This window comes from Diabrotica virgifera, chromosome 1 (genome assembly GCF_917563875.1).
Source record: "Diabrotica virgifera virgifera chromosome 1, PGI_DIABVI_V3a".
NCBI lineage: Eukaryota > Metazoa > Arthropoda > Insecta > Coleoptera > Chrysomelidae > Diabrotica > Diabrotica virgifera.
In genome coordinates this window covers 300,443,667-300,459,885 of record NC_065443.1, presented here as the reverse complement: position 1 = coordinate 300,459,885, position 16,219 = coordinate 300,443,667, and the positions used below count along the sequence as shown (strand labels likewise).

The window sequence follows — 16,219 nt, the reverse complement described above, 5'->3', positions numbered from 1 at the left end:
AGTGATTCTACTGGATGATATTCTAAAGAAGACAATCGAGGAAAACTTTAACCAGAAGAAAAATATCAGTAGATATTGGCTTGAATTAAAAAAAAATCTACTTTACACCCTAAAAGGCAAAAACGTATTTTATCCCAAAAAGCAATCATAGACTTACCAACTTGGGCAAATTTAGTTTACTCCTCCTGGTTTAAAAACAAACATTAGAACAACTCATCTAAAAGCACCTTTGTGAACACATAGCGGAGAAAAACCTTGCGCTGACTTCAATCATTATAAAGACATGACATCACGACCAATGAGAGCATGTTTTGGACTGGCTGCTATAATCTGAAAAATATTTTCTCTCGATTTTCATTCTTTTTACGAACCAAACGAAAGACAAAAACAACTTTTTTTCATTGCTATATATTTTAAATTATGTTCTGTTGTGATTTATAGCATTTTTTTGAATTTAAAATTTCATGTAAGTTTCCTATTTTCGTTCCTAATTTCTCTTCGTCTCTACATAAGTATTTTTGTCATGAACGAATTTTTCATGTTGATTTTTTTTATCGATTTGTATTGCTCGTTTTTTTTCTGCGTAACTGATAGCCCTTATTAAGTCATCTTTTATGGTTTCAACATTAATAACTTCTATGTTTGTTGTCTAACATTGTCCATAATTGTATTTGTTTATTAAGTATTTTATATTTCATTCTTCTTGTTCTCCTTCTTCAAGTGCAAACGTTGGCTATCAACAAGGCAATTCTGATTTTGCTTACGGCACTTCTCAGGGTTGGGCTGTTTTAAAACAAGCTTTTTAAAACAATGTTTTAAAACATGTTTAAAAACACTGGGAAAAAACAGTTGTGTTTTAAAACATTGTTTTAAAACATAGTTTTTTTTTTCGTTATTGTTTATTTAAACAACATTGTTATAAGACATTTGTGTTTGCACAATTGCAAACATAGATTATAGAGTAAGTAGGTGCAATAACAATATTAATGCGAAGTAAAAAGTAAAACTGAAAAAAAGTAACTGACTAAACTTTATTTATGTTCCGGTAGCAAGCATACTAGTACTGGTGGACAGTGCTGAGTGCTGTAGTAACATTAACTAAACCAATACTCCGAATAAAGTTGAAAGAAAAAGAAAAAAAATTAAGAAATTAAGTAAATAATTATTGAATTACAACAGCATATATTACACAGTCCTACATCCTGCAACTGATATGTGATACAAAAAATAAAAATAACAATGAATGTTCCTTAAAAAAAAATAAAAACTATAAATAATGAGTCTTTACGGTTAATAATGTAACCTTCAACTTTTATTAATTTTTATTTAAATGTTGAAATATTGCTACTAGCTTAGCAGCTTTGTCACTTCCTAACCTATTCCTCAATTTCGAGTGAACTAGACCATATTATGAAGAAAATAGCCTCTCCACTCCAGCACTGGATACAACTGCTGAAAATAATTGAGTTGTCAATTATAAACAATATATTGCTGAAACAACTCCGATGAAATAAACTGTTTTTGATATAGCCACCATGTTAAAGAACTTAAATTGTTTACTGTATTTTTTACAAACAAATATTGTTCATTAAATGGCGGTGCTAAGGCACGAAATGAGAGTATTTCGGGCATCACATTTGGGTGAAAATCCGAAATAAATAACAATGCTCTATCAACTTCCGCCTCAGTGAGTTTCTGACCTAAGTACTGAGGGTCTAATAAATAAGCTAAATAATGCGCATCTTTTATAGCCATTTGAAAACGTGCTTCTGCTTTATGAAGATCCAACACGTTGCTACAACCGTTAGGTTGAGCTTCACATTCACTTTGGAAATAACCCAGTAAGTCCTTCCAAATGTCTGTTGCAACTGCTATGGTGCAGGTATTTCTCTGGCATTTATCCAAAGCTGTTGCAACACCTTTCACTGAGCATTATTTTTTATATTTAAATTTTCAACTTTTGAAATTATTGTTGTATCAAAAGTTACCAAGAGATACCAATATGAAATTATAATAGGTTTGTTCTAGCATCAGTTTCAAACGGTTTGAAACCATCAGCGAATAGCGGACCAGCGCGAGTAGAGGGGATAGCACTGGTGACTGTATTATGTTCTCTCACTGACCAACTGTTTGCTGACGGTTTCTGACTAGTTTGACTGTTTGCTAGAACAAACCTATTATAATAAAGCAGAACTTAAAGCTACCGACCTATCCTGAAAAACTGAATAGCGAATGTGAATGTGATTTACATAATATCACGTGGTATAAGGAAACGAAACAGTTAAACACTCGTTGCACGTGAGCGCACTTCACGGGAATCCCATAGGTGTGCCAGTTGAGGTTTATGGGAACACCTTTTAGAAATCCAGTGAAGTACGTAATTATTTTAAAACAAAAAACATGTTTTTTGTTTTATTAAAAAAAAACAATTTTTGTCCAACCCTGGCACTTCTAAACAGTTCAACCGATGTGAGCCCGAACCATTTCCGCAGATTTTGGAGCCACGAGTATCTTCTCCTGCCTGGTCCTCACTTACTGCCTATTTTCCCCTGTATAATAAATTGCAGTAGGCGGTACTTATCGTGTCTCAATATGTGGCCTAGTTATTCAAGTTTTTTTCGTTTAATTGTGCTCACGATTTCTTTCTCTTTTCCGATTCTGTGGATTACCTCTATGTTGGTGACATGTTTGGTCCAGGACAGGGGTCGGCAACCTTTTGAGTCGGTAGAGTCAAAAAATACAATTTACCAAATTTCAAAATTTTTAAAGCGCCACAAATTTTTTTTGTCAACAATAAATAGTACTCGCATCAATAAAGTTATTTGATAAAAAAAATTAATCTACTTATTCATATGTATATCGTGTTTTTCACATAGATATTTTGATACATTTGATTTATTCAAGTAAAAAATTAAAACAACTAAATATTCACTTACAACACTAACTTGTACTTCAATGACAAACGATGGATCAAATAATTTCAATGTGAGCGTTGGCTTTGCATGGTTTTAGAAAGTTTGGATAAATCTGACTCATAACTTATTGTTTTAAGTTTCAAACACGACTCTAAATTTTCATGTGCTAGTTGGCTTCGTAGTTTACTTTTAATTATATTCATGCAAGAGAACACTAGCTCGCAAGAATATGTCGATCCGAAGATAGTTTGCACTCCAAATGCCAACTTCTTCACCTCACTGTAGCAATCTGGAAGACTATTCCATGCGACGAATATAAGTCCCTCAATTCGCGGCATTTCTTTCAAAGCTGTCCACTTTTGTTGCGTTACATACATACATTTCTGGATCTCCAACTCTTCCAACTTGCTTTTCAATTCTGTAAATTTTCCACTCCACAAAGCTTTATTTTTAAATCGATCATTTGCATTTCTAAAGATCCAGTATCAATTCCAAATAGCTCAACGTGGATTTCGTTTTGTATTGAGAGCATTTACTATTAATGCTAGACTGGTTTTATTGGTTTTGAATTGTTCAAATCTGCCAGCAAATGCATCTTTATTTTTTTTTTGTAACTGTGCTGAAGTAATTCGCGTCAACAGTTGCACTGGTTTTACCGCGATATTGCTTTAGAAATTAAAAATGAAGTATTTTTCCGCTCTGAAGATCTTCTGCAAAAAGAATTTATTTTTCTTTAAAACAAACCAATTATAGTGGTATGTGGAACGCCATCTAATATAACTGGTATTTACTGTCACCCTGGGAGCTAAGGGTGGTAATACCTCAGGTTCTTTTCAATGTTAAGTAGTTAAGGGAGAATGAAACATCTTACCTCGACGAACACCAAGTTTATTCTGATCTTTTAATTATATTATTTTCAATAATCAAAGTGTGTTATTGTTACAAATACACGGGTGCTTATTCAGCGCCCGTGGCCAAGGATTCGACACTCAATATTTAAATAAACAATCAAGGTAAATGTTAGTCGATATTACACAATCTTGACCCAGTTCAATATTGGATATTATTTAATATAATTCATCTTCTGATACTGATAAAAATCTTAATCTCATAATCTTATTCCAGGACACCATCCTTCCTCTCTTTAAGATTTTTTTTATTATCTGATGAAAAAAAAATCTTAATCGGTATTAGGATAAATTTTACGGTGTGTTTACTAACAAATACTATTTTTTATACTTCGGTCAAAATTGTGTTATATTATTATACTGACCTATCCAAATGAAAATGAAACTATGTACAATTTGTACAAGCTTGCTTATTTTACACTTTCACTTTTATACGCCAATAAAACACAAACATTACCTTGAAAACATTAAACCTAAATATACATACATATACATAATTTACAAAACAAACTTCAGTAATGTAAAATATTGTCTATTCTTACATAATTCCTTTTCTTTATATCTCGCGAAATTCTACACTCACAAATTATATTTTATACTTTACTTTAACTCAAAGATTTAAAAAGAAATTACAACTTAAACTCTTAAAATTGAATTTACTCTCTTAATTCTTATTCTGTTACTAGACTTTTATAAGACAATTCTTTTGATGTTCTCAAATTTTTACATATTCTTCTTTTAAAAATTCTCTCTTTTTCTTCCTCTTCCTCTTGTCCGGTACTTTACTAATACATATTTTTCATTTTCTTTATACGTAGTACTTTCTTCACAGTGTACTATTAAACATAAATCTTCTTCTTATTCATATTTCTTCTTTATATCATTTACTTCATATTTTATATAATATCTTCCTTCATACATATTCATATCATTTTTCAGAATTATTCATTTATATATCATTTACTTTAAAAATTCTTCATTTTCTAACCCTTACCTACTTGGTGGGTATTTTTCCGCAACTTTATACCCTTGAATTTACTTCCGGTCCTTTTGCACGTCCTTAGTCGCGAGAAGGTTTGTTCCAAAAAGACAAAATGGATAGTTGTGCGCTTAAAAAAATCTTCTAGGTGATCTTCTTCAGTCTAGGTGAGATCCAGTTAGTTTCAAAACACGAAATGGGTATGCTAATATCTTCTAATTTTCATTTTGTGCCTTTTCCTTGACAAGAGTTGGTTTTTATTGTCTAAATTGTCTTTAATTGTACTTTATTATAAAATATTTATACTCAAATTCGACTGATTTTAAAAAAATTTAAATCAAAACCTGTTATCGGCATCTAAAAAACTTCAAAATTCAATAAAAAAAATCGAAAGAAAGTGTTGATAAAAATAGACTATATTCTGTTAAAAAATCACCAAAAAGGCTCAGCTACCATCGCTGAATACTAATACTACTTATGGTTTTGGGCTGCCATTAAAATATTTACCTAATTTACATAAAAATACAACTGAGAAAACCTTATTATTGATAATTAACTTTTGGTAATAATTAACTACTAATAGTTCACTTTCTTCGCTAAAATGGACACTTTTATAACGTCACAACAAAATAGTCTTATCTCTATTTCTCTGGTTATATCTGCTATAAAGCCTTACATAAATTATGTTATTCATTCAAATATTTAAATATATTTATAATATAAGAACTTAAAGAACTATTTCTACACCTTTTTCTAGTGTATAATAATATAAGTCGTAATTTTAAATCGTGTATATATCTTCTGTCAGCAAAATTCCCTATCATAGTATTTCTTTACCCGTGTTTTCACGGTCAAATAACGTCAACATTTGAAAATTCGCAAATATAAATATACCTTCGCACAAATAAACACCTTTAAATAGCATATTTTTGCTTCATAGAAAAAAAATTGATAACTAAATCATTATTTTTACTTATCATAGTGTCATAAAATCGTTGTATTCTTTCTATTAAAAGAATGAAAAAAAATTGCTTGTTTTCATTAAAAATAAAACTTAATATTATCAATGTACTTAGTTAAACAAAAATCATCTAAATTATTGAATATTTGAAATATTGAATACTTCTACACTTAGTAAACATACGGAAACTTGACCTAATTTGATATTAATTGTATTCAATTAGAAAAATTAATTCTTATGTTAGGCTATATGCAATATGAGAAATGTTAAAACAATAAATACAATATAGTCAAATTACTCACATCACATAATTTTGTCCTTGTCCACCACTGTCCATTTCGTGGATGTGCGTCCTCCTGACGCCGCGCCGGCTGGTTCCATGGTTCCAGAATTCCCAATTTTCGTCCATGTCGACGTGTCTCCAATGTCTAGTCTGGTGGGCATCGCAAATTCCATCTATCAGCTAGTGCATAATATCATATCTATGGGGGATAGATACTTTACCCCAATTTTATTTTCTTCTTCCAGTTTCTCGTCGCTCCCATTGTTTTACTTTAGATTTACTTTTTATAACTTAAGTTTCCCTTATTCTAATTTCTTTTTTTTCATCTTCTCATTTCTTAATTAACTTCTTCTTAAAATTTACACTTAACTAATTACAATAACTACTTAACAAAGACCTTCTGGATCGCCATATGGTGGTAACTGGTAACTAAGGTGGTTGCTAAGGGTTCTGGCAGGATCGCCATATAGTGGTATGTGGAACGCCATCTAATATAACTGGTATTTACTGTCACCCTGGGAGCTAAGGGTGGTAATACCTCAGGTTCTTTTCAATGTTAAGTAGTTAAGGGAGAATGAAACATCTTACCTCGACGAACACCAAGTTTATTCTGATCTTTTAATTATATTATTTTCAATAATCAAAGTGTGTTATTGTTACAAATACACGGGTGCTTATTCAGCGCCCGTGGCCAAGGATTCTACACTCAATATTTAAATAAACAATCAAGGTAAATGTTAGTCGATATTACACAATCTTGACCCAGTTCAATATTGGATATTATTTAATATAATTCATCTTCTGATACTGATAAAAATCTTAATCTCATAATCTTATTCCAGGACACAATTCTTACACCAAAACATAGGCTGGGTTTCCCTTTCCTTGCAATTTTAGATTCAGTTCATTTAATTTCGCTGTGATATCCAACATAAAGTAAAATTTTTCCAACCATTTGTCGTTCCCTAATTCAGGGTGATTAATGCCTTGTTCATTTAGGAATGTATTTATTTTATTCAACCACAAAGCAAAACGTTTCAACACCTTACCTTTGGAAAGCCCTCGCACTTTATTGTGAAGGAGGTCGGAATACTGAGCCTCCATTTCGTTTAAGAATTCTTTAAACTGACGATGGTGTAGAGTGCTTTTGACAAGATTCTATTAACAATCTTGATCACCAAATTCATGAACTCAACTATTTGGGCTGGAAATTTTTGGGCACAAAGCGTTTCTTGGTGTATTATGCAGTGAAACGTAAGAATTACGTAATTTATTTTGCTTTGAAGAATCGTTGTTGCCCCGTTACTTTTTTCTGTCATACTTCTGGCTCCATCAGTTGCTTTTGAAACGATTTTATTTAAATCGATCTCATTGTCTTCAAGGCATTTTTGCACGGCATTCGCCATATCTTTCATTATAGTTTATTCCGAGAGCGGTAGCAATCCCAGAAGTTCTTCTTTGGGGCCTTGGGAAGACACACACCTGACAAAAAGGGCAACTTGTGCCGTGTCTTACGTCGCAAGACTCATCTATAGCGAGTGATAGGGCGGAAGAAAGTTAAATATCTTCTACCTGCAAATATGTTACAGATGAAGACATTTTAGCTATTCTATCTGGTACTGTTTTAGCGGATAGTGGCAAGTCTTGTTTTTGAAATCACGAATAAGTTCTTCAGGAGGCTTTTTAAATGTTTTTTTTGGTAGGATAAATAATATTTGCGTGTGGAACTAAGAGCCGCAGCTTCACATCCAAAGAGCCGCATGCGGCTCGCGAGCCACAGGTTGCCGACCCCTGGTCCAGGATATGGTACACCCACATTTCGAATGCTTCTAGTTTGTTCGTGAGCGTCTCTGTCAGCGTACAGGCTTCAACACCATGTAGTAAGATTGGAGAAATGTAGCATTTAACTAGACGTAGTTTTAGGGGAAGAAATAAATCTTCCCTTTAATATTTTAGAGCTTATGAGAAGCTTTTTCATATTGTTAAATGCCGCTCTAATCTGCATTTCGCAGTCACTTTGCAGTGTGAGCAGCATATCCCCATATAAAGCTTATGGAACCTTGCAGCTCAGTGTTGCCGGTTTTAAGTAGACGAACTTAAAGCCCGTCTAAATAGAATATTCCAGAAGTCCAAAACATCTTGATTTGAAGATCTGTGGGTTTTATTCTTTTTAACTAATTCAGAGATAGGTACTATGAAAGATATTTATACGATATCAACGCTGATGTTTACTGCTTAGAACAGAAAAATATCAATTTCTTAAAATATACCTCTTATATATATATACCTAAGATATTTATACGATATCAACGCTGATGTTTACTGCTTAGAACAGAAAAATATCAATTGCTTAAAATATACCTCTTCGCAACACTGTTCTTCGTAAGAGTCTGTATTGAAAGGTTGAAGCGTTTTACATGTCTGCTCAGATGGGGACAGGGATAAGACTAACTACGAAGATACTGGGGGTCGAAACAGGTCTAAAGAAGAAGAAGCAGACACGCAAACCTTCTTTGCGAGACGGCAGCTCAGGTTTTGTTGGTGGCGGGTAATGGAATCGTTAGGGGGGATGGGAGGGTTTAAAGATGACTAACTACCATAACCAAATAAACAACGGATACTTACACAGACTAGAGGACTTTTCCACTATTTAAAAATGGACTCCGTTTGAAATAAATCCTCTGGTTCATTACTGAGTACTTACTGGACATATTCTGTACTTACGGGTACCAATTGGGGGGACATTCATCTTAGATTCTTCTGTTGGGCTTAATCGGGCTATCTTTATCCTCAACATTGGCTTCTATGCCATATTCCTTTTTTTCTCTACTCTAAAACTCATACAGTTGCATTAGAAATCTGGTTAATAACTTTCCAAAGGGTTATACAAAATAAAATAGGTACATTTTCAAAAACATTTATTTTCAAGCCTCTTTTTTATTTAAAAAAATATTCTTTGACAGGAAATGAATGACTTTATCTCAGGATAAAATATGAACAACTACAACTTTTATATGATTTTACAAATACAAACATTTTGACTTGGTTGAGTAGTGTATCTCAAGCAAAAATTTGACTTATGCTGTCAAATGTCACTGCCATTGTATTTACTTTACATAATAGGCAAATTTATTTTCAAACTAAATTTTCTTAGACATCTTTCATAGCAAAACAGGACTTTAAATATTAAACAAACGTTACAAAAATTAAACCATTATGAAAGCAACATATTTTTATAAAAAAGTTTTAAATTTTACCAACTTGTTATATCCACTTGGAATTTAATCACTTTTAATTTACAATCGAAATAGTACTGTACCTTTATTAAAACGACTTGTCACACATCAACAAAGCAAACACTTTCATATGTCAATCTACAGGTGGGTGGGGCAGGCATTCCATAATACAAGGGGATCTGGGAAAATGGAAACTTGAACACAGGAACATAAAACAAACATCTTATCGGGACATCAATAGGGGAACAGGAACATAAAACAAACATTTCATCGGGACATCAATAGGGGAACAGGAACAGAACATCACCACACAAGGCCGGCCATCAGCTACGCAATTCATTTGTACTGCGTCGTACAACCTATACAAAGTAACCGATTTTCACCGTAAAAATCCAATGCCTTGGGGTGAAATCCTCCACGAGTACTCTCAACAGGTTACAACCCTTCACACAACTTTAAATAGCGACAATGCAACACTTATTACCGGCAAAGTAATGGTTTTTGATGAGCCCCACATTGCTGGCTAACACATCAGCGAAAGGGTACCGTGGGACTGAACTTTTCTTCGGCGGGGTACCTAACCTTCACCGATTTTTCTGCGTACTTCTAAGCGAAATTCGCCCTTAATGATGCAACTCTGCAAGTTTGGGACGAGTCCAATAATTTTTTCAAGGGGAAATGAGTACTTTCCCAACATTGCGTAATATTTTGTAATACTCAGAAGCAGGGGCGGTTCAGAATTTTTATGGTAAATTACTTCATAAAATAAATTGGAAAAATAGATATTTTTCTTGAGGTAGGATATAAAATTTATGGTTGGAGTTTTTTCAAACGCTACAAGGTAACCGTGAAACGGAGGATAGCTCTTTCTATTCTCAACATTAATATCACAAGAGAGTGAGAATAAATTGACAATAATGCGACAATTTTTCGAGAAAAGTTGTTTTCTGGCTATAGACTATTGCCGATTGGAAACAAGCAGAAAGAAAATTGGAGCATTATTTTCTTATTTATTCTTACTATCGTGTGATATTCGACAGATTATTTTTTAATACTTACATATGAAATTCAAGTCTTGAATGAAAACATTCAGTAACATTGATCCCAATTAATGGACACACATTTTTCAACTTGTCAAAGTGAACAGCACAATTTAGCAAATATTTAGACGAAGATATTAATAAAATATTAGTTAAAATATTTATAAATGCAGTTTTATTCATGAAATAATCTTACCGAAGTAAACTCGAACGCTACAAATCGCCGATTTGTGTTCTTCTTGTGACAATTTGACAGTAGGTGCCGAACTAAAAGTTTATTATGGATATTTTTTTAAATGTGACAGTTGTCAAAACTAAGAAACTGGTTGAAATTAAACAGAAGCTATTACTTAAAATTATTCCCACTGTAATAATGTACAGTAGAAAATAACCGCTGTAATTTATATTGAAAAAAAAAGACACTGAAAAAAAAAATATCTAAAAAACAAAATAATAAGTAAATAAAAAATGATACATAAAAAAATGATAAAAAAAATCACAATGAAAAGAAATAATTCCAAATGAAAACAAAAATCGTTGAAAATTAGATATAGGATATAGGTATATAAAATAGTTAAAGGAGGGACGGAGGAGGACGTAAAACGGAGAATAGGAATAGCTCAAAACGCATTCAATATGCTAAGGAAAATGTGGTCTTCACGTCAGATGACAAGTAAAACCAAGATAAGATTATTCAACAGCAACGTGAAGACTGTGTTATTATACGGAGCAGAAACTTGGAAAGTGTCAAGAAAATGTATCGGACAGATGCAAGTGTTTATAAATAAATGCCTAAGGAAGATTCTTAACATTTACTGGCCAAACCGCATATCAAATCAAGAATTATGGACAAGAACTAACCAGGTACCTATATGTAAAACAATATGCAAAAGGAAATGGAGTTGGATGGGGCACACACTAAGAAGACCTGATACAGACATAGCGAGGCAAGCCCTAGAATACACACCACATCGCAAGAGAAGACCAGGTAGATCCGTAGAAACGTGGAAAAGAAGTGTGGACAAAGAAATTAGTGCTATTGGGAAAAGCTGGGCGGAAATAAAGATTAGTGCAAAGGATAGGACAGAATGGAGGCAGACAGTTGACGCCCTATGCTCCGCATGGAGTGAAGAGGAATAAGTAAGTAAGTATATAAAATAGTTCTTTGTAAAATTGGAGCAGGATTGTGATTGGATACTCTCTCTTCGTCGTTTCCCCATTACTGAGGATCGTGATTTCTTCCAATATTCCTAACAATGTTTCTCCATTGGTCTCTATCTTCAGCTGCTCTAAGAGCTTCGCAGAATGAGTTTCCAGCTGAATTCTTTATTTGGTCGGACCATCTAGTTGGTGATCGTCCTCTTGATCTTCTTCCCGGAACGTTTCCAGAAACGATTAATCTCTCCAAACTGTCGTCACCTCTGCGAACCACGTGACCAAAGAATTGCAGAATTCGTTGCAGACATATTGTGGACAGCCTTTTTTTAATATTGAGTTGGTTTAGAATGGAAACGTTTGTCCTATGAGCTGTCCATGGTATGCGCAGCATTCTTCTCCAGCACCACATCTCAAAGGCATCAATTTTTTTGGCGCTCGCATGCGCGAAGAGAGAATGAATATTGAGAATACAAGGGCATTCACCAGTCTCATCTTGATATTTTGAGAGATAGATCTGTCTTTCCAAACTTTAGTTAGGCGACTCATCGCATTTTTTGCCATACCAATACGTCTCCGAACTTCTGCTTCACAGTTGCCATCGTTAGTTATACTAGACCCGAGATAGACAAAGGTGTTTACTATCTGGTATTCCTGTAACATGTTAGTCAGTTGAATAGTGTCGAATCTGTCGACCACCATTATTTTTGTCTTAGCTTTATTGATTTTCAGACCAACTTTATTGCTTTCGTGCTCAACTCTTCGCAGAAGATCAAACATTTCTTGCTCATTTGCTGCTATAAGTGTAGTGTCATCAGCAAATCTCAAATTGGAATTTTCCTACCGGCTACTGTTACTCCACCGGCCCATCCTTCTAAAACCATCCTCATGACATGTTCACCATAAATGTTAAATAAGTCAGGTGACAACACGCATCCTTGTCTAACACCTCTCTCGGTCTTGAATTGGTTTGAGAACTTATGATCTAGTCGTACTGTCGCTATATTAGACTGGTACAGATTTTTAATAAGTGTCACCAGGTGCATTGGTGCGCCCATTTCTATTAAAATTGACCACAGATTTATACCTATATTTATAGGTACTTGAAATTCTCTAGACTTTTCAATAAGTTGTCTCAGGTTCAGGATTTGTTCCCTTGTACCTTTACCCTTTACAAATCCCGCTTGTTCCTGAGGTATTTGGTAATGTAGATAGGTTTTTAATCTGTTTTTGATGATATGCAACAAGATTTTACTAGCATGTGTTATTAGTGACAGTGTGCGGTAGTTTTCACATCTGGTAGTAGTTCCTTTTTTGTGTAGCGGGATATAAATTGAGGTGCACCAATTAGATGGCCATTTTCCTGAATTCCAAACAGCGACACAGATACATACCTGAACAAATCAGTAGAAAGCGGAAGCACTCCTTTAGAGCTTCCGCATAAATAATACAAATAATCCCAAAAAGGTAAGATGGCGAATGGACATTGACTCCGAAGCCAATAATGCTCAAACACACACACACAATAATCTGATTGGACAGAATTAAACACGTGATGAAAAATCTTGCTACACGATTGGAAGTTAAAATCGTTAACAAATAATTGCCTTAATTTCTGTGCCTTGTATATTTTTAATTATATTTCCAGTAAAGTTTTTCTGTCCCAGTGAAATGTTTATAGTCGGTTTGTATTTCAGGTTGTTCCCGAGAGGAGAATAAACTGAAAATTATGGAAACCTTACATTCGCCTCATAAAGGAGGCCACCAGGTTGAAGAGAAAAGATTAAATAAAAATTTGAAAATTGGGACTGGAGACAGACCTTACAAATGTGAAATTTGTTTCAAGCAATTTACTAAAGTATCTCTGTTAAAAGTGCATTTGCGAATACACAGTGGAGAAAAACCTTTTAAGTGTGAAATTTGTTTTAAGCCGTTTATTCAAGCAAGTCAGTTGAAACAACATTTAAAGGTGCACACTGGAGAAAAACCTTTTAAGTGTGAAATTTGTTTTAAGCCGTTTATTCAAGCAAGTCAGTTGAAACAACACTTAAAGGTGCACACTGGAGAAAAACCTTTTAAGTGTGAAATTTGTTTTAAGCCGTTTATTCAAGCAAGTCAGTTGAAACAACATTTAAAGGTGCACACTGGAGAAAAACCTTATAAGTGTGAAATTTGTTTTAAACAGTTTAGTAGAACAGAAAACTTGACAGTACATTTGAGAGCGCATACTGGTGAAAAGCCTTACACATGTGAAATGTGTGTTAAGTCGTTTAGCGCAGCACATCATTTGAAAGATCATGTAAGAACCCACACTGGAGAAAAACCTTACAAGTGTGAAATTTGTTTTAAGCCGTTTATTCAAGTAAGTCAGTTGAAACAACATTTAAGAGTGCACACTGGGGAAAAACTGTACAAGTGTCAAATTTGTTTAAAACAATTATCTACAAATACTAATTTAAAAGCACATTTGCGAACACACAGTGGAGAAAAACCTTACAAGTAGTTCAGAGAAATAAGGAAAAAAAATATCGTGTTGGTGACACAACCCCCTCCAGGCCGAAACCAAATTTTTTGAGTAATATGGTCATCTATAATAATAACCTATATGTTTCCTGCAGCCGATTTTGATGATATACATAGTTATAAACAAATGAAGATCAAAAAACGGTAAATTTTCGCTTTTTTCGTCTATTAGTAAAAAATTGGGCATTTTAAACAAATTTGAGAGTAATAAACTCATAAACCGTATAAAAAACTTCAATATGGCGTTCGCTAAATATGTCTATCCTTATTGGTTGCTTATAAAATTGCCAAATAAATCATAAATTTTGAGTTTTTATAAATATGCATAACTTATGTAAAAATTAACTTAGAACCTTATTATTACACGTAATGCTGAGACTTATGGTGCTTAAATCATACCCTAAATTTCAAAGCAATTGGTCAAATAGTTTAAAAGTTATTTAATTTGTTTATTCAAAATTAATTTTTTTTGCAACACTGTAAGTCAGAAAATGATGAAGTTACAGTAATATTTTGGATAGTTTATGAAAGAAGAAAATTTACAGTATTTATTTAATTTAAAAAAAATGACAAAAAATAATTATAAATATTGCAAAATAATTTTGCAAAAACATGTGAATTAAAAAAATGGGGGGCTAACTTTGTCCCTAAATGTCCTAGAACAGTTGTTTTTCTTTCTAAATGTGTATAAAAATTCAGTCTTTCGAAATGTGAAAAAATAATTTTTCTACGGGTAACGGTTAAAAAGTTATTCTAATTGTTTATACGTAAGCAAAAAATCGACATGTTTTTGCAAAATAATTTTACACTGTTTAAAATTATTTTTTGTTATTTATTTTTAATTAACGTAATAGTATAAATGTTCTTCTTTCATAAACTGTCTGAAGTATTATTGTAACCTCGTAATTTTCTGACTTATAGTGTTGCAAAAAAAATGAATTTGGGATAAATAAATTAAATAACTTTTAAACTATTTGACCAATTGCTTTGAAATTTAAAATATAATTTAAGTACAAGAAGTATCGGCATTCCGTGTAATAAGAACATTCTAAGTTAATTTTTACCTAAGTTATGAATATTTATAAAAACTCAAAATTTATGATTTATTTTGCAATTTTCTAAGCAACCAATAAGGATGGACATATTTAGCGAATGCCATATTGAAGTTTTTTATACGATTTATGAGTTTCTTACTCTCAAATTTGTTTAAAGTGCTTAACTTTTTGGTAATAGACGAAAAAAGCGATAATTTACCGTTTTTCGATCTTCATTTGTTTATAACTATGTATATCATCAAAATCGGCTGCAGGAAACATATAGGTTAATAATATAGATGTCCATACTACTCAAAAAATTTGGTTTCGGCCTGGAGGGGGATGTGTCACGAGAAAAATCTTATTTCTCTGGACTAAAGTGTGAAATTTGTTTTAAGCAGTTTACTACAGAAAGGTACTTGAAACAACATTTGTTGGTGCACACTGGAAAAAAACCTTATAAGTGTGAAATTTGTTTTAAACAGTTTAGTAGAACAAAAAACTTGACAGTACATTTGAGAGCGCAAACTGGTGAAAAGCCTTACACATGTGAAATGTGTGTTAAGTCGTTTAGCGCAGCACATCATTTGAAAGATCATGTAAGAACCCACACTGGAGAAAAACCTTAGTGTGAAAGTGTGAAATTTGTTTTAAGGTGTTGTCTCAGGGAAGTTCTTTGAAACGACATATGAGAGTGCACACTGGGGAAAAAGCATATGAATGTGAAATTTGCTTTAAAAGGCTAACGGGAAATACGGCGATACCGTGTAATTTTCAAGGGCAACTCCGAAATGCATGAAAATTTGGATTTAGGTTTTACTCACCCTCCACTTCAAGGTTGAAATTTTGCCGTTGGTTGCTTTTACTTGGGGGTGACAGTCACCCCTTCTCGGGGGTGAATAAACATACATTCAAGATAAGACCGGAAATGGATAAATTTACTGATTTTAAGCAACTTTTGTTCTATAGAGTTTTTTGAGTAAGTCAATATTTTTCGAGTTATTTGCGATTAAAAATGTTTATTTTTCGACAAAAAAAACTACGTTTTCGGACGATTTTTCGCAAATAACTCAAAAACTAAATATTTGATCGAAAAAAATATCCTTGAAAAAAGTGTAGCTTATAAAAAACCGAAAAAAAAATGTGTATCAGTAAAGTCTGTTAATCGAACAAAAACAAAGGTGT

At 33.0% G+C, this 16,219-nt stretch overlaps 1 protein-coding gene across 4 annotated transcripts in view; it reads left to right on the top strand.

Moving 5' to 3' along the window:
- LOC126879185 (zinc finger protein 235-like) overlaps window positions 1–16,219 on the top strand; it is a 77,024-nt gene that overhangs the window by 10,938 nt on the left and 49,867 nt on the right. Inside the window, exon 2 of one of the 4 annotated variants that reach the window (XM_050642234.1) lies at window positions 13,175–13,839. The exons of the other annotated variants lie outside the window; for them this stretch is intronic. Coding sequence (XP_050498191.1) covers window positions 13,175–13,839 — 665 coding nt within the window. The remainder of the gene's footprint in view (window positions 1–13,174; window positions 13,840–16,219) is intronic. 4 annotated transcript variants of the gene reach the window in all.